The following is a 19,284-nucleotide window of genomic DNA, read 5'->3' on the forward strand; positions in this document are numbered from 1 at the left end:
CAGAAGCTTGGTTAGTTTTAGCAAGAGAACCATGCTTTCTACCCTTCTTACCCTTGGGGGAGGGCCAGATTGCCTTTGAGCAATGACTGGTTTACTGGGATAATTTCTCTGAAATGTAGGCACAGGAGAAACAAAAACATGTTTAAGTTCCTGCAATTCCTTCCCTTATCCTGAAGAGACAAACAAGACAGCTGCAGCTTCACCAAACAAGCGTTTGTTGTCCAAAGGAGCATCCATCAACTTAGTCTTAATGTCATCAGGCAAATGTTGAAGTCAAAGCTAGGAATATCTCCTCATCACAGAACCAAAGGCAGCAGCCCTAGAAGACACACCTGCTGAATCATGACTACACTTGATGGAATGGAGAGCCACCTGGGAAGAAGTCCCTAACAGGGAAAGAGAAGTCTTCTCTTCAGTCAGAAAGATCAGAAATTACCTAAAAGACCCGGGAAAGAATGGCCAAAATGCACCTGGACATATGGGTCTGATAACAGACAGCCCTAAAAGCTAAAGTAGCAGAGGTATAAACATTCTTACCTAGCTTTTCCATAGTTCTGCTATCTTTATCAGAAGGAAGTAACTTGGTATAAGGAAGCAACTGAGATGGCTTGTCAGAAGCCACAGACACCACAGAAGGGTCAGCCAAAGGACACATATAAAAATTTACAGTCCTCAGGCACCCTATAAAACCCATCTCGTTTCTTGGGGGCAGGAGGCTGGGAATCAGGAACCTTAGAGGCCATAGAAAAGGCATCCAACAAAGCAACCAAAACAGAAGGAACACCTGAAGTCTAGTACAATCCATTTGCAGAAGCACACAATACCTCTTCTGTACCTCAGAAACCTTGGCACAATCCCATTTAAAAAACTCCATCTTTCTAGTGCCTATGTCCCCAAAAGGAATTTCCTCAAAAGGAGTGTCAGGACTAGTACATTCCTCTTCCTCAGACCCATATTCCAAAGGAGAGGGAATCTAACATGAATAAGCAAGGGATTCCTCATCTAAATCCACCTCTACCTCAGAAAGATCCTCTTCCCTGGGCTTTAAGTGTAGAAGATGACCAAGGGGGAGTTGAAAAAAAAAACTCCCTGAGGAGGTTTCAAAGCCAAAGCATTAACAACCCCCCCAAGTGAAATTCTGCCATTCACTCTGTGGATCCTTACGAGCTGAAGAAATATGCTTAGTCTTCTGCTTTTTCTTCAAGGGGATGTCTACCTTTTAGAACTTCAAAGGCTCAGACCCTAGACAGCATTCAATAATATTAGTCGGGACTTCTTCTCTGACCAAAATTTGAGGAACACACCTAGCCCCCTCGGAAATGATCAACTGTGGTCCCACCCACCCCCCAGAGTGTCCAAAGAGAAAATCTGCAAGGCCACCAAGGACGTGTTTATCACACCAGCCTCTAAAATAGTTGCGGCAGAAGTATCCAACAGTGGAGTCATGTGATCATCCCCGTTTTCACTCATCCTAGCAGAGACATCAGACAGAGGCTGAACAGCAGAACAATCCAGCCTAGATTTTTTGGCCTTCTTCACGGATTTCTGACTCTCGTAGAAGGAAATTCCTTCCACTGTGTCTTTAACAGCTTAAAATGCTGACTCCAAATACAAAGCCAAAGAATATAGACTACGGAGGCTCTTGGGAACAAAGGCCTGATAATGGGAAGAGCTGAGACAAAACAAGCACTGCTCATGACAGTCTTTATGGGGAATCTGTCTGCCACACTGACATTATTTACCCTTCTTTAATGACATTAAACTCCACAAGAAAGCAAAAAAAAAAAAAAAAAATATATAAGATAAGATACAAAAATCCCCAGCGAAGCACTTATCTGAAACAGCTTGGTAAACCAGCAACGGAATGGGCATTCAGACCTACGATCAAGAAATGGCGTTAGTACTGGCGGCAAATAACTTCTGAGGATGGTACGTCGGGACATCACCTTTATGCCCAATGCCACACAAGGAGAATATATGTGATGTACGGCATACCTTCATAAAGGCTTTGGCATACTGGCCGGACGTCAGGCCACACATGGCAGGGGATCCCTATTGCAATGAATACTGCAACAGTTAAATGGAAGGACGTCAACAGTTACAGGAATATATTACTTTGTCCTTATTACTGACCAATTCTTTCTGCATCAGGCATCTAGTCTGAAGAATTTGTTTTAAATTACATTTTTAATAATAAATGTGTCTTTCTGACAATGTTAGCAAGTTCCACATTCCCAAGAATCATTTTTTAGTTCTTTAAAACATCGGATTACAGTGCAGACCACTGATGGATATTCTCTCCACTTGTCAAAATGGGATTTAAGGCCAGTCTCCTTGTTAAGATATCTAAGCAATAACAGACGAGTGGGTGTGGGCATATGAGGATTTACCCACTGTTGGCATGGTTCTGCCCAAATGACTAAACAAAGCCAACTGTGGGTAAATCCTCACATGCCCACACCCACTTGCTAGTTACTGCTATGACATAATAACATTTAAGAAAGAAATTGCTTACCTTTCTTAAATAATGTCTTTGTATAAAGGCGCTGTATTATTCCTCCACTTTGTTTCCTGTTCTTTCACGTTTCTTGATGTACTGTGCATGCGAATGGGACTTGCGTTCCCATGCTTCCACAGTACGTCAATGCTCTCAATAGAAACAACGGAGAAAAGAGAACCTCCATTGCCCTTTTTTTAGAGGAAGGAACCTCAACTGCCCTTTTTTTAGAGGAAGGAAAGTCTGCCGAGACAGCAGAGAAATACAAGGAAAATCAGGCAAGATTCTTTAGTTTTGCAGAACATACCCGATTTTTCTCGAATTTGGTCTGCCCTCATTATGTACCTCTCAACAACTTAGGTAAAGAAATGTGACCAAAACCTTAAATAATGGGGGATAAAGGCCCCAAAATGGGGACGGATTGTAAATGTTGCTCTTATAAACTTAGAAAGCTGCTAGAATAATAGGATTTGTGTTACTACGCATTGTACGATATGAAGTCTGACACTCAAATGCGTATCATTTAATGACTTCACTCCTCAGCGATTTGTCAGAAAACCACAAATTTTATGAGGAACAGACCAAAAATATAAAGTGAAAATCTGGACAGTTGACGGGTGTATCTTAGTAACATACCAATAGAAAATATTCTGAACATGCAATGGTACTTTAGAGGCCAGACTTGGTGTATGTTGGATTTACAATAGGCATGCTGGTTATTCTGTACAATCAGCCTGCTCGTTTTTGAATAACAATGACCCATCATTGTATAATACCCATTTGTTCAATCAGATTGTGGTTACATCTGCATCTATTTTAAGGCGTGCTAAATACTGTAGAGCATACAGAAAACAATAACAAGTATTACTATGCTTTTGAAACAAGTTCATCAGTGGGCAGCGATGCAGTCAAGCTAAAGTTAAAAAAGACAACATGATAACTGCAATACTTTAATGAATGATCAAAAATAAGCCAAAAGTTACATCCAGATGTGTCATCAATGTGTCAAAAATAAATTAGCCTAAATGGTGTGAACACATTATTTTACAACATACATACGTTAAAACAGGGAGTCTCATGTCGTTCTGTATACTGGTAATGTTCGCCAGCAGTTGTGGCAGTAAGGATTTATAACAATATGCAGCTTACTGTTCACACCTGCAGATGACAATAGATTACCATATTATGATAATGATGGAATTTGGTGTGGCGCAAGCTTCCACTGGGAGAACTGGCTAGTAACACAGTATGGTAGCATGCTTGCCTGTACTGCTGGAGACTCAGTTTCTGTTAAAACTGTCCCTTTGGGGGGGGGGGGGCGACAGTATATTGCTCAGTGTTATCTGTAGAGCAACATTCTACTAGGAGTGGAGGAAATTGATGTGACCATAAATGCTCCAATAGGTTTGGTGAATTGCATATGGATAGGTCTTGAGGAGCGGTTAGGCAAAAGAGCAACAGTGCATTTACAGTTTTGCTCCACTGTGCACTACAACTTCAGAAATTGCAAAGGGCTTTTGTGTGCCATTCTGTGGTGTACAAACCCTACACAATGGGAACACTTTAATTACAAACCGCACAGAATGTTGGAGATAGACAAGGACTACCTAGCACATCTAGTTTAACTATTTTTATCTCTGTCCTATTAACCAGGGGAAAATAAACAGTTAATTTGGAGACAATTGAGAGCAAAGACTTCAAAAACTAACTGCAAGCTGGCAAAACATACATAAAGTGAAGAGGAAGGTCAAAACACAAGCCAATAAAAAAAAGTGTGGTATAAGCTGCTATCTTTTCTATTACTTTCTGACAAGGGCATTTGATAGTACCTAGTAGGCAATAAAAAGGTACTATTACATTAGCACACTTCAAATGAGCTTTATGTACACACACTCAAAGAAAACAAGCCCTCAAGTTGATCTCCCAGCATAATAAATACCAGTTTTCAACAATAGCAACTACTCTTCCGCTCCACTTCATGGCACCAAACCTATGCACTGTTCATCTCACCTCTTACCACATTCCACTCCCATGGATATTCAGCTCATCCTCTGCTTAACATTAACTCTACTGCCTTATTACACTCAGAAAGAGATCGCATTCTTTAGTTTCAAGTGCACAGCACTATTAATGCACTAGTGGAATACACTCATTTCTACAGTTCCAATAAGTTGTTTCCAAGTAAAATACCTCATCTCTCAAACTCAAAAAGTTAAACAAGTTTTAACTTGAAGAAAAATCAGTACAATGATATCTATACCATCATCTATGTATTTCAGGGAAAAACTCCCTTAACTATCTACAAACACAACTGTAAACCAGTTCTAGAGTCCCAAAAAATAAAAACTGTAATAGCAGGATATGCAAAAGAACAGGTATAACAAAAGAAAGAGTTACTTGATAGATTCCAGGACAGTCTGACGGTGTTCTGCTGCTTTCAAGCGAATTTGTTCACGGATTAAATCAGCATTCTCTCGTTCCACCTTGCCACGTGCTCGTGCTTCTGCCTCAATGCGTAGCATCTCATTCTTATGCCGCAGCTCCATCTCATGTTCGACTGTAGCTGTAGTAATGTGATGTAGTTATTACTTTATTATCTATATCTGCCCATCTTTTCCATGCAATTTCCAACCTGAATAAACCACAGCTTAAGTCACTGCAGTCCATTTTCCCACTTTTCCTTGTTTAAACTGCCATTAACCTAGCTTAAAAACAATGCTACTCTCTGGATAAAAGACACGACTTTACATATAAAGCAGAGAATATCCAGCGTTCATAATGAAATTACATAAAGTCTGTAAAGCGTTACAACAACTACAATGAAAAGGTTTGAAATGCCACATTCCAATTCTGGCATTTCTTCAGCTGGGCTTAAAAATTTTACTGCATTTCTTGAAAGTGTGAGACATTACCTAAAAATAACAAACTGCTCTCTGCCCACAGCTCCTTGTGCTTCAACAAACAAACTAAACCAAAGTATGATAACAAGAGGCTAGATTTCTGCTTGTGATGGAGGCAACACAGGTTTTACACTACAAACGAACTGGCACCACATCTGTGTGCCCTGTTCCATCCCAGCCTTACATCAGGCTATGTTGCTAACGAATAGTGCACTGCTACAGTCATCCTGCTTCATAAAGGGGGAGCAACTACAGACCCTGGGAACATAGCCCCATTAGCCTGACGAGTCTGGTATGCAAAGCTGTGGAGCGCATCAACAAGGACCTGCTTAACAAAGAAATAGGCAATGTCTAAACTCTTTGACCCCACACAGTTTGGCTTTGTCAAGGAGAGATCCTGCCTGCTGAACCTGGTTGACTTCGAGGCAGTCATCAGGCTGTAGATGAGGGTAAGGCAGTGCATGCAGCCTACCTAGACCTGGCCAAGGCCTTTGATACCATTCCCCGCTCAAGTATCATTGATAAACTCACCAACCTAGGCATAAATCCTTACATCACTAGGTAGGTTGCAAACTGGCTCACATACAGGGCCCTCAGAGTGAAAGTTGCAGATTCCAAGTCAAACTGTCGACCAGTCACAAGTGGAGTCCCACAGGGTTCAGTCCTGGGCCCTCGCCTCTTTGGCATCTAGTTCTCAGAAGTCCAGGCCAACACAGAAGGACTTTGGCTGACCAAGTTGGCTGATGACTGCAAGCTAGGAGTCATCATCAACTCCCCAAGTGATGCAGACATCCAACAAAAGGGCCTCTCTGAGACCAATAACTGGTATCAGAACCATGGCCTAAAGCTTAACGCCAAAAAAATTTTATCATCTCCTTTGGAAAAAACTAGGTTCCCATGAATTACCACATTGATAGAAGCCCACTGAACACTGAAGGGGCCATAAGAGATAAAATGAATAATGATCTTGCCAGACTCGTATGGTATCCTAAATCAGTTCGAATTAAATACTCAAAAATGTGCCCCAATGAAAAAGGGGGTCTAGACCTACCAGATCTACTGCTTTACTATAAAATTACTAATGCACTCAGACTTGCATTAATATCTAATTTTTCAAAACATAGTGAACATTGGTCACCATTGTGGGTAAAAGTCTGGCACCAACATATACTTTACTGTAAAGTCAACCCTAAAGCCATACCATTCATTACTCCAACTAATATTAGGAACCTTAGTCTAAATGGTAATTTAACAGCCAGTGTAAAGAACTTTCAGGAATGGCTGAAAACCTTAAAACTTGACAAGGCCTTACCCCTTCCTCAACCCCTCCATTTGAATCCAAATATCAAACTAAATAATAAGATGCTAAATCTACTGGAATACTCATTAATCAAGGACTGCACAGTTTGGGACATATATAAACATTGAGATAAAACATTACAAGACCTACGAGAAGCTTTAAAAATTAACAAAATATATATCATTATCTTAAGACAGATTAGGGAGATGTTTCCAGCAATAATTGGGGAGTCATTTGTTAATGAGAAAGATCTGATGAGGCTCTCGGAAATTTTTGAATCCCTTGCAAGCAAAAAGAAAACAATCTCAAACGCATACATACTTTTTGGATCTTTCATTTACGAAGACACATTACTATTCTCTAACTACTGGGATAATAGGGGAAATATATTTTCAAAAGAACTTAAACTTAGAGCTATCAATTCCGCCACCAATTATTCCCCTTTTAAAAAATGAATAGGTACACAATTGATGATTAATAGCAACGTATATTACATGCCTATGATTCTAAATAAATTTAACCCCAAATCTTCTCCAGTGTGTAAATGTTGTCCTTATCCACAGGCAGATCTCCCGCATGTTCTATGGTTTTGTAAGTACTCACGGAACCTATGGGACTCGTTTAAGGTACGACTAGAAAAGATGGGGTATCACAAATCAACTTTATGCTGGGAACTAGCAATTCTTCATATCACAGATCTAAAACTCAACAAGCTACAAATGCATACTTTAGTCACTATACGCTCACTTATTAAATTATACACAACCAAAAACTGGTCAGATCACACCAAGCTATCCTGGAGGGGTTTCCAAGCTATGGCTACAACCTCAATATCATCACCTCAAAAAGTAATTATAATTAATCCTAAGAAACATATCTACTACCAGAAACTGTGGAAGTTACTTTTCGAAAAGATTCTACTTACTTGATAACAGTTTAATTCTACCTCAGACAAATTTTGTCTCCTGGAAACTGACTAATGCATATGGATCTTTTTCGTGACATGGACATGGAATTAACAAATTAACAGTATTTATTTTTATTCTTTTCATGTTTAGATCCCAGAATTATATATTGTGAATGGTATATTTGCTTATCCCTCACTATCTCAGGTTTAACTTAGCAACATTATTGTAAATAATGTACATAGTTGCTAAACAGACTGTACTGGAGAGGATTTGTTTTTTATAATATTTGAAAACCTTGTGTATTCAGCAGTTTGTCTAATGGCATGTAACTCTATGACTACTGTGAATGCTTGATGCACAAGTCAATAAAAAGTTATTTAAAAAAAAGGGGGGGGCATAAGAGATCTGGGCACCCAGGTCGACAGCCACCTCACCTTCGACCACCACATTGCCACTGTGGTCAGAAAGTCCTTCTACGTGGCACATCTTATAACCAAAGGTTTTGCATCCAGGAAGAAAGAGGTCATCATCTCCCTCTACTTATCCCTCATTAGACCAATCATTGAATATAATGCCCCGTTTGGCATGTACCTGACCAGACACCTACGACAGTTAGAGAGGCCACAAAAGTACCTCACAAAAAGGATCCTAGGCCTTAAACACGTCCAACATGGACAGACTCAAGAAACTTCAGCTATTCTCAGTCTCTCATTGTCTACTTACAGGTGATGGCTACTTGGCTTACAAAGCCATGTCTGACCCAGCAGATCACAACCTCATTCCCACAATTAACAGAACATGCTGGAGGGACAGGTTCATCTCCCAAAGACTGCCCATACTCTGGAATAAGCTTCCCATTCATGTCAAGCAGAGCACCTCGCTCGGCCTCTTCAAGAGAGATCTTGACAAGTGGATGGGTAACAAAGTTCACTCCAGGGATCATTCCAGCTGCCCTATTGGATAGGGGCACTGTGAACTAACATTGGGTGGCACAGTGCCTAGGCAATTTTTTTGGACTAGGCTTGGAAAGGCTCCAGGGCCATTAGCCTAGGACATACCTATGAACTTGATTCACCCCTGAAATGAGCAGTGAGGACAGGATCTTGCACTTCACACTCGTTTATTTGGAAATGTCAAGAGAAAGACATCAATGACAAACTAAACTACTGAATATAAGCCATTTAGTGCCCACGGAAAACTGCCAGTGTCCTTGGTCCAGCAGATGCAAAGCAATTGCCACTCTGCATTTAAACTTATTTCAAATGAATGCGATCAGTATAGTGTTGGCATGATCATTAGTAAGCTACCACAAGAGCTACATCCAAAAAGCAGAAAATTCGTTCAATGTCCCAGAAGCTGGCATTTGGATACTGGAAAATTAGAACTCTGGGAGCTAAAGGCGGGGAATATCTAGAAGACAATAAGAAAGTGACAAACACAAATATGGTATAATATCATTGCAATGTCTGGTTTACATCATACCTCATCACGTCAAAGTCAAAACAGCAATATTTTGAAACTGGAAACTGATCTTCCAAAGGACTTGTGTAAATCCTGTCGCTCATGTGCTTGCACAGCAAAAGTTTAAACATCTCAACATTATTTACTGGTGTAACAGACAGATGCAAATGCCTATTCATAAATTAATACTATTCCACTATTTTGAGTTGCTGTAAAATCATAAATCTTAAAGGCAGCCTCTACCTATACTCCCATATCTACTATTGTATTAGCTAGTGTCTCCCAGAAGCCTAAACAGCTGGTAAGAGTATTGGGTTCCACTTATGTAGGCATGTTATCTCCAAAGTCTACAGAATAGGGACCTACTGCCTCTGTCTTGCTAAAGACTTATTTCACTGACTTCAGGACAGTCTGTCAATGTTCTACTGCTTTTAGATAAAACTGTTCAGCTAGTTTAGAGACAACAAGGCTTCCAGAACACAGGTCAGGATGGTTACCGATACATAAAGAGAAGCGGAAAAGGTGGAGCACAAACCAATAAGGAAAAGCATGGAAGGAAAACATGGGTACTCCACTTTTCTTCCAATAAATTATTATTATTGTAGACAAAGCCACTCAATTCTTTTAAATTTTAATCTTTTTCATTACTTTACAAACTCCAATTAGTAAACTAATAGGCATGTGATTTTTAAATGTCAAGTTCTTCATTCTCTTTTGCAAACTGTGATATTAATTTCTTTTTCATTTTTGGAGCACTTTCAAACATTTCCTGTAAACTGTTCATGATAAATTATCAGGTTCCCTACACTGAAGCTTAAAATGCTTATGTCTTTGATTATCATTTACGATTTTTGAAGCTTCCATGATCTTATCTTCTTGAAAGAGCTAACCTTATGATGATTTCAAATAATGAAATTCTCTACTAACACCATTATGTATGAATTTTCTCACAGAATTTTCATACATCTCTAGCTCTTTATTAAAGTTAAGTATGTTGATCTGTACGTCCAGTAACAATCGATACGTTCAGTAACAAACAAAACAGAACTATTACTATTCGTAAATAAGCAGTACCTCTTCTCATGGCTTCCTGTTTCTGGACAGACTCCTCCTGTTTTCTTAGGTTCTCCTCATTAAGCGCTTGCTGAAAACAGAAGAAAATAGACAGTGTAAACTCAAAGCAGCAAACAAGAGTTAAGGAAAAGAAAGGAATAGGGGAATCCTACCTGAAAACACCTGTGCTGGTAAAGTTTTTAGTTGAATCTAGAACAAAAGCCTTCTCTTAAAAAAGGGATAAGTACTAGGGCATATAAAATGTTGCACATTAACTATAAAAATCACAGAAAAGATTAGGAAGACAGACTGGAAAGGCAATTTAGACAGAACAATGGGAGGGCATATGTATGGCTCCCAGGTACGGAACAAAGTCCAGAAGGTTTAGAATTTTTGCTTGGGAAGTGTTAACATAGGTATTTTTATACTGCAAGCAAACTTGAATTTATTGGGTGAGCAAATGGCTGTAACTAAGGATACAATTATTTTTGAGATGGGATACAGGTTCTGAATTGTCTAGACATAGCATGGTCTTAAGCTTAATTCTGTTGGTTGCCAAAAAAGCAATTACTAGAAAATGGGGCGTTTGTAGTACCGATTAAAAAAAGAGATAAGAGAACTGGAAGAGGGGTCTTTAGAATGCAGAAGGAGCAAATTACATAGAAGTAAATGGAAATTGTGGGAATACATGCATAATGTTCAGGAGGAGTGAGGTTTAAGGGAAGGCAGGAATTCAGCAATTTATGTAATGTTGGACTGATGGCAGTTACAAAGAAAGAAAAGATGTGTGATGTATAATGTATGTAAATGAAAATAATGTTAATATGTTTTTTCTTTTCTGTTAATATACGTTTACCTATGTCTTAAGTGATAATTTGATGAAAGTGTTAAAAAATGCAACACATACTGAAAAGAATCCATATTTAAGTTTCAGCTAAACAGCCCCTTAAATGTATATCAATAGTGGCCTTAAGCAATTAGTTAGGAAGTTTAAAAATGTGAAATCTTACCAGACAGTTCTTCAAAGGAATTAGTCATATAATACAAATCTATACTAAAATGTCTGAAAAACCTAGGTGACTGCAGACATTGGTATGCAAATCTTTAAATGCTAGGACTTCCTACTTAAATTCATGATCATTTTTCTGTATTAGGTTTTATGTTACTTATGGTTTAGGCTTTTACGTAAACTACTGTTACTAGCAAATGTAATGCTGGGAAAAGCAAAAACATGTACATGCCGGAAGTACTGAAGCAAAAAAACAGAAGAAAAATGTTAATACCAAATACATTGTTGCAGTTCAAGTGGCTTTAAAAATTAAAAGTACAAGTGCTAAAGCTAGAAGCATCTGCCATAGAGTGTGCAGAAGTGTAGTGTTGACATAAAAAGTGGCTTCAGACACTAAATATAAGATCAGCACAGCCCAAACAGGAGAAGTGAAGAAAAAGTAGTGATGTTGTGGTCAGTGTAGGATATGCAGTGCAAAGGTTTAAGTATTTATAGCCTTGATGGCAATTAGCACAGAGGATTAAAGCTCCGAGCGGTTAATGAGCTGCTTCCTTTGGCTGAGCAGAGTTTGCTTGTTCTTTCTGAAAGGTTCCTCCCACCTCCCAAAAATACACTGGGTGCTTCAGCCTTAAACTCAACCCCTCAAGCAGAAAAAAGTGGAGTGGTGGGCAACAAGACAGACTCTAGGTGGTGCCTACGGGAGGAAGAGTTCACAGCCCAACCATTTTATGGATCATCTGTGCTGCACAGCATCATCTAGATGGAAGACTATGGATCACAGACAACAAGCCTTGTCGGGGTTAGCAAATGAAAGGTGTAAAAAGTGGCTCTGGGTGATTTGTTCACACTAGCTAATAATCTCAGGAGGTGAGCAATGGGCACGGATATTTGCCATTAATAAGTGGGTAGAGGTCTAGGCCTACTCTGACCTACACCCAGGAGCCATGCTAATAGTTGGAAGGCTCCATGCAACTCTTCTGGCAAGTGTGTAATAAAATCTCAGCAGCTCTGGGTCAATAAGCTACTTGCTAGCCAGTGTCTAGCTTCCCAGCTTGGGTTACTTGGGATAGGTCTATTGAGTCAAAGCCAAATAAAACAAAATCAACCCGTCAACCATGAACTAAGGATTGCAGCTTGTAAATGGATGACATTATTGTAAGGGAGGAGGTTTGAACATCCTCTGCATCAAGGAGACAAGATGGAACAGCAGTGCAGCAAAGTATGTGATCCACAGTCTACTACAGAAGGAGAGGAGAGACTAGAAATGGTGAAGGAATAATGAGGGAGAGGCTTCATAAGACAGTCGGGGATGTCATCAGAATTACTGACTAATTAAAGACTGTGGCAACCAGACTCCAGTATAATAAGGCCATATTCATAATCTAAGTTTATGCCTCACAGCAGGGTTGGGATAATAAGGAACAGTGCATTCAAGAAGCAGTTGCACAACCTACTAGATAAAGCAGGGCAACATCAGTGAGTGTTGATAATGGGGGACCAAAATGTTATTACTGGGACAGACAGAACATGATACAGGAGGACTGCCTAGGTCCATATTGTAGAGCAACAGGAATAAAATGAGGAGAGGCCATTCTAGACTTCGGTTTGACAAATGGCTTGGTGACAAACACATGGATCAGCAAGACAGAGTCACAAAAATCAACATTTAATGCCCGTAGACTTTCTCCTATTAAGGAAAAGACTTCAGGGCAGAATGGGAGATTACAAAGTCATCCCCAGTGAAACAGTCAGTCCACAGCACAAACTAGTGGAGGCCACAATCAGCTGCAAGCAGCAGTCAGAAAAAGACTCTAAAGGCAGACACTAGGCCTAAAGATCTGGAATTTGACTGAATGAAATCACAAGAGTTCTAAGACATATTCGGGGCTCTAGCATCTCAGGAACAGGAGGTAATTGGTGGTGTTAAAGAATGGCAATGTCTAAAACCAGCATGAGTGAGAAGTATAGGACAGATATGTGTCTGAGGCTGGTATGGAAATAAAGCATGTAAGGAAAGCTGGTGGTGGAATGGAGAAGTCCAGTAAGTAATCAAAAGAAATGAGGAGTGTAGGAAAAAGTGGGAGACAGAAAAGATGGGCCAGGTTAAGGAAGAACACAGATTTAGCCTCTTTGCTAGCTACAGAGCACTTATAACAGCAAAGAAAAAGGCATCAGAAGCACTCTGCCTGCTTTTGGAAAGCGACTCAGCAGGAGGTGAAAAGAAAGTCTACAAGGTTGCAAAGCAGAGACAGAAAGATAAATACAGTAGTCAGACATCCCTCATAAGAGATGCCAACAATCTGCTCACCAACGTATAAGACAAAGGGAGATGGAAGGAGAACTTACAGCAGCATCTCAATAAAGAAAACCTCACAGAAGCTGTATTGCCCAAGACATAGCCTACAATGAAAAAGAGCCCACCCTAGAGGTAAGAAAAGTACTAAGGAAAATGAAGTCATGGCAAACAGCAGGCTCAGATGATATTAAGCTGTTGGGCAAATTAGGGAAAAAAAATGCCCCAGAAGGCAGTCATAGCAGCATGGAGAGGAATGCACATCCTTAGCATGTAATAAGAAGTCTAGTGTCAGTGTACAAGAACAAAAAACTACAAACTCTATGAAACACTGATCTGGCATTCCAACCTGCAGCCTCAATCTGCAGGACAAAGTATACTATTGGGAAGGATAGCTATTCAGAATGTTTTATCCTGGCCACAGTAAACTTAGCAAAAAACAAATGAAAGTGATCCTTCCAGAGGTGAAAACTGTCTATTTAAGGGTTTAAACAGATCTTTATTCAATGGACAAGAATGCTCATCGATTGTTGAATAAAGATCCACTTAAACCTTTAAATGCACTACTTTTCCCTCCGGAAAGAGGGCTTTGTTTTTCCCAAGTTTTGCTAAGTTAGCTGCCAGTACCAAACATTCCTAACAGTTATCCTTACTTCTAACCTTGTACAACAGCAAAGGGGACATTCACAACTGTGGGCAGTATCAAACTCCTATCACACTGCATGAAAGTGCTGGAGACTGAATGATAAATATGCACAGCAGTAGAAAATAAGATGGGAGATCAGCAGCTAAGATTCAGACAAGAATGCAGTACAACCAACTGTTTACAGTGAGACAGTTTATAAGAAACTAGAGATGTGGAAAGTGTCCAACTGGGCATTCCTAGACTTGGAGAAAGCATAAGACAAGGTCACAAGAAAGCTAATTTAGGCAGCCCTGCAATTGTTCAAACTCTCAGAAACATTACCAGTCTTAGGCTATGGAAAAGGACTCAATGACAAGTACAAACAGTGCTTGGACTCCTTGAGAGGCATGGGTATCCCTGATTCTGTGGATCTCCTCTGCCTCTATGCCAATGTCCATTAATGGGACCGCATCTGCCATGGCCACCCCTGTTCAAAGGCAACTCAAACTGCTGACATTTAGACTTTCAGAACCAAAGTAAACAAGATATTTTTTGGTTCCTGCTATATACTTTTTGTGGGGCCTCAAAATTTACTCCAATGGCAGATAACTTCTTGCTCACACTTCTGCATCCTTTCTGTAATAGAAGGTCCAGACAGACAGCTGTCATATGGGACATTCATGAAGGATGCCTTGAAGTTGTCTGCAAAGTCACACAGGCACAACCAAACATGGCCTTTTGTTCAACCTGACCACCCTGGACACTCCATCCATGGCATTGTCTATAAAGGGCACGAGCAGGTTACAAATGCTTGCTATTGTAGATATGGCAGTTCCAGGGTTTACTAGTGCCTGCAGACAGTGGATACTTCAGAGTGGACAGGGTTTGTGAAGCCAAATTTCTCAAGAATCTATTTATATACAAGTGCCGTAGTTCAGAGCCCCCAATGTAAATATGCCAGAAGCATGCACAGGCCTCCCTAGCCTATCCATCACCCTAAACTCTATTAGATGGGTGGATGGAATGAGAATCTTCTAATAACTATATTTTCGTAGCTGCTGCAACAATAATTGAGACTACCGCAGGGGATCCAACCCAAAAACTGCCAGTCTTTAGGAGGTCTGAGTATTTTAATCTGGCTTCCTAGGGACTGCCTCACTGGCTCCTGCCATGACCTCCGAGACACTAAATCTACGTGCTTTCTTCTGCATGTCCTTGCAATCCTCAGAGTCATAATCTGAGGTGACAGACTCCAATTGGGAGTCTAGGTGCTTCCTTCCGCACGCTCTCTTATGTGCATCAGGGATGATTTAGTCTGGCTCCTCAGAGGATTGAAGCTGCTGTAGAGTAGAGGAATCAGGACTTGCTGTTTGACTCTGACCATTGGCAGCCTGAAGAGAAGGTGGAGACAAAAGGGAAAGAGTCTCTGGGAGGATCCACTTTTGGGTAGGGCTGAGTGTAGGTTCCATTCTGGAAACTGATAATCCTCCACAACACCTAAAAAGCCAATCCAATCTTAAAATGATTGGATTGGAAATTCCCTTCAGGAGTCAAATCGAGGAAGAACAGGCTCTGGGACCAAACCCTTGGTCAGTTCCAATGTGGGGAATGGACCTAAAGAGAATAAGGTAGGCAACTCCAACAGTAACGGATCCAAACCTGGTGTTAATGCCAACCCAACCCCTAGGATCCAGGACTGCTCTGGAATAACAGTGATATGAGAAGTTAGAGCTCAAATAAATAAATAAATAAAATTAAAATTCCCCTTACAGCTATAGTAGGGAAAGAGGTATGGCCATATGAACCTAAAAGTATTTCAAATTATGCTCTGTAACCATGGAAGTGAAGACAGGAAACTTTCAGCCCCCAATTGGACATCACAAGGGAATGCCCATCTCAGCCACATACCCAGAAGCGCGAGAGAGTAGGCTGTGACAGCACGAGTTTTCCAAAGTCCTACAAATATGGAATCACAAGCGTCACGAACCACCAGAAAACTTCTGAAAACACTAAAAAACTGAATGCAACCTGCATTCATCTTCCATAAAGTGCACAAAATCTTTAATGGAACAGTTTGTGATAACACAACTCTTAAGTTGTAATACCTCCTGTGCTTATAAGGTTCATAGGTAGGTACTAGGCTATTGGCCCTAGGGCCTATACAAGCCCAGCCAAAAGGTACCCTGGCTTTCCCCACCCAAGAAAATTACGAGCACAGCCACAGAAGTGATCGCCATGGTGAATTTTCCATCTCCCATCCAGTCATCAAGATTTTTCTTGAAGAGTGCTAATGAGGAGCTTTGTTTGATATAGATAGGTAGTTTGTTCCAGAGTATGGGAAGTCTCTGGGACAGGAATCTATCCCTTCAACATGTTCTGTTTATTGTGGTGACAAGGTTTAGGTCCCTAGAGTGTGTAGCTTGGAGGGATTGGATTTCTTTAAGTGGAGCATGTCCAATAGCTCCGGGTTTCACATGGCTTTGTATGTTAGGCAGAGATCACCTCTGAGTAGGCGATATGTGATTGAGTAGAGCTGGATTTTTTTGAGACAGTCTGCTTGGGCATCTGTTTGAGGCCAGTAATCCTCTTTGTGAGGTATTTCTGCGGCCTTCCCAATTGTTGTAGATGTCTTGTGAGGTACATACCAAAAGGGGAGTTGTACTCTATAATGGGTCTAATGAGTGACTAGTAGAGGGGGACAATGACCTCTTTTTCCTGGATGAGAAACCTTTAGTGATGAGGTGTGCCACGTAGAAGGATTTCCTGACTATTGTGTCGATGTGATTATCAAAGGAGAGACTACTGTCCACCTGTGTCCCAAGGGCTCATCACACTTTTTGGTGTTAAGTAGACTACCGCCTATGTGGTAGTTCATGGGTACAGAGTTTTTACCAAAAGGGATGACAACGCAGATTTTGGCATTGAGCTTCAGACCATGGCTTTGACACCAGGCATCTGTCTCAGTGAGGCCCTTTTGTAGGATGTCCACATCGTTGGGAGTTTTGATTATGGTTCCTAGTTTGCAGTTATCTGTGAACTTCATTAGCCAAAGACCTTCTGTGTTAGCCTGCACTTCAGAGAAGTAGATACCAAACAGGAGAGGACCCAAGACTGAACCCTGTGTTACTCCACTTGTCACTGGTCTGAAGTTGGATTTGGAGTCTGCTACTTTCACAGTGTGGGTTCCGTCAGTGAGGCAGTTGGCAACCCATCTTGTGACATAGGGATTTATTCCTAGTTTAGTGAGTTTACCTATAATTCCAGAGTGGGGGATGGTGTTGAAAGCCTTGGCGAGATCTAGATAGGCTGTGTGAACCACCTTAACCTCATCTACAGCTCTGGTGACCGTTTCAAAAGATGTCTATCAGGTTTAGGAGACATGATCTGCCTTTTACAAACCCGAACTGGGTGGGGTCCAGAGTCTGGACATTACCAATGTCATTGTTTATAAGTTCCATGATGATACGTTCCATAGCCTTGCAGACCAGGCTCATCAGGTTAATGGGGCGATAGTTCCCAGGGTCCGTGGTGGCTCCCCCTTTGTGGAGTGGGATAACCATCGCTGTGCACCATTCAGTGGGCACAAAGCCTGAGATGAGACTATGATTGAACATGGTACTTAGGTGGGGTGCCAGTTCGTTCTGTAGTTCATGTAGAATGCAGCCTGTGATGTTGTCAGTTCTTGACTTTGGAGAGTGTGTTTTTTTACCTGTGCAGCCGTGATTACAGGAACTTTGCATTCTTCCGGTATAGAGAAGGGCCCTTTAGGGGATGAGAGGGGGGGTAAAGTTAGCACTAAACCTATCTGCCAGGATGTTGGCAATATCAGTTGGTTCTGTATATTTAGTGTCATTGTGTTGCAACTCAGAGCAGATCCGAGTGTTGCCATTGAGATTCTTGAGGTAGCTACAGAATGCTTTGTGGTTGTCTTTAGAATCAGTGGCAATTTTGTTTTCTTAACTAGCTTTGGAGGATTTTATTAGGGATCTTAGCTTCTTACTGAGGCTGACCAGGGAGTTCCTTCACTCATGGGATTTTACGCTCTTTTGCAACATTTTCTTCCTTCTGTTGTACAGTTTGTTTATGGCAGGGGACCACCAGATTAGCTTCCTTTTTTTGGTGGATAGCATCTTGGTTCTGTTAGGGATTGCATGATCCACACACTTGTGGAAGTGCTTATAAAGTGCATTTGTGTAGGATTCAGCAGTCGCACCTCTATTGTCCGTCAGCATGGGTGTCGTGATGTTTGCCACTTCGGTCTTAAGAAGCGTGAAGTTGGCTTTGGAGAAATTTTTTATGGTTGTTTCCCTAATGGGGGTAGGATGTGGATGTCTAGGGTTATTAGCTTGTGGTCGGATCTGACAAACGAGGAACTGACCTCTGGTGTGGAACACTGGTTGCCCATGTTGGTAATGACCAGGTCTAGGATATTGCTGCCCCTGGTAGGGGTGTGGATAAGTTGATCCAAGGCGTTGGAATTTATGAATTCCAGAAAACATTGAGCACAAGAGTTGGTACATAAGTAGCTTTCCCAGTTAATGGTGGGGTAGTTGAAATCGCCCATTATTAGGTTGTACCCTAATATTTTCCAGTGTATCAAGAAATGAGGAGTGGGAATCCTGGGGCATGGTGGGGGATCTGTAGCCAGCTAGAATTTGGATTGTGGTCTTGCCCAGAGTTAGTTGCACTTGGATAATCTCGGATGCATTATGTTGAGCGACTAGGCTGGAGGTGTGGATATCCTTAATGAATATGGACACGCCTCCGCCTTTAGTGTTTCGGTCCAGGTTAGGTGGCCAAAAAGTGTGGTATGAATTATAGCCTGGTAATGCAGGAGTGCTCTCTGGAGCCTTGAACCCGGTCTCTGTCACTGCACTGATGTCGATGTTCTCCATTTTAAGGAGTGCCTCGAGTGAGTGCAGTTTGAGGTTTAGACTTCTAGCATCGAGTAGCATTACCCTGAGATTTTTCTTGCTTGTACCCATTATGGTGGTGAATTTGTCATTTGAACCTTGCCTAAAAAGGGCACTATAGGGGTGGCAAGAGTCTTAGCCAGTATCCGGAATCCCAAGGGCGACAGGTGCAGGCCATCTCTGGCAAAGCATCGTTTTTTGTCAATCACGTCATCCCAGGCAGACAGACACTGGATCCCCTTAGAATGACACCAGAAGCTTAGCCAATTGTTGAAGTAATTTTGTCCTTGTACTGTGGTATCATTGTGGGTGATGGCAGGATGCT

At 41.1% G+C, this 19,284-nt stretch overlaps 1 protein-coding gene across 1 annotated transcript in view; it reads right to left on the minus strand.

Annotated features, from left to right (window-relative positions):
- Positions 1-19,284, minus strand: part of LOC122788743 (ATPase family AAA domain-containing protein 3-A-like) — a 493,053-nt gene that overhangs the window by 422,513 nt on the left and 51,256 nt on the right. Inside the window, exons 5-6 of the mRNA XM_044055637.1 lie at positions 10,141-10,210; positions 4,895-5,060 (exon numbers count right to left, since the gene is read on the minus strand). Coding sequence (XP_043911572.1) covers positions 4,895-5,060; positions 10,141-10,210 — 236 coding nt within the window. The remainder of the gene's footprint in view (positions 1-4,894; positions 5,061-10,140; positions 10,211-19,284) is intronic.

Source organism: Protopterus annectens, chromosome 14.part0 (genome assembly GCF_019279795.1).
Source record: "Protopterus annectens isolate FY-2018-M chromosome 14.part0, PAN1.0, whole genome shotgun sequence".
In the NCBI taxonomy this organism is placed as follows: domain Eukaryota; kingdom Metazoa; phylum Chordata; order Ceratodontiformes; family Protopteridae; genus Protopterus; species Protopterus annectens.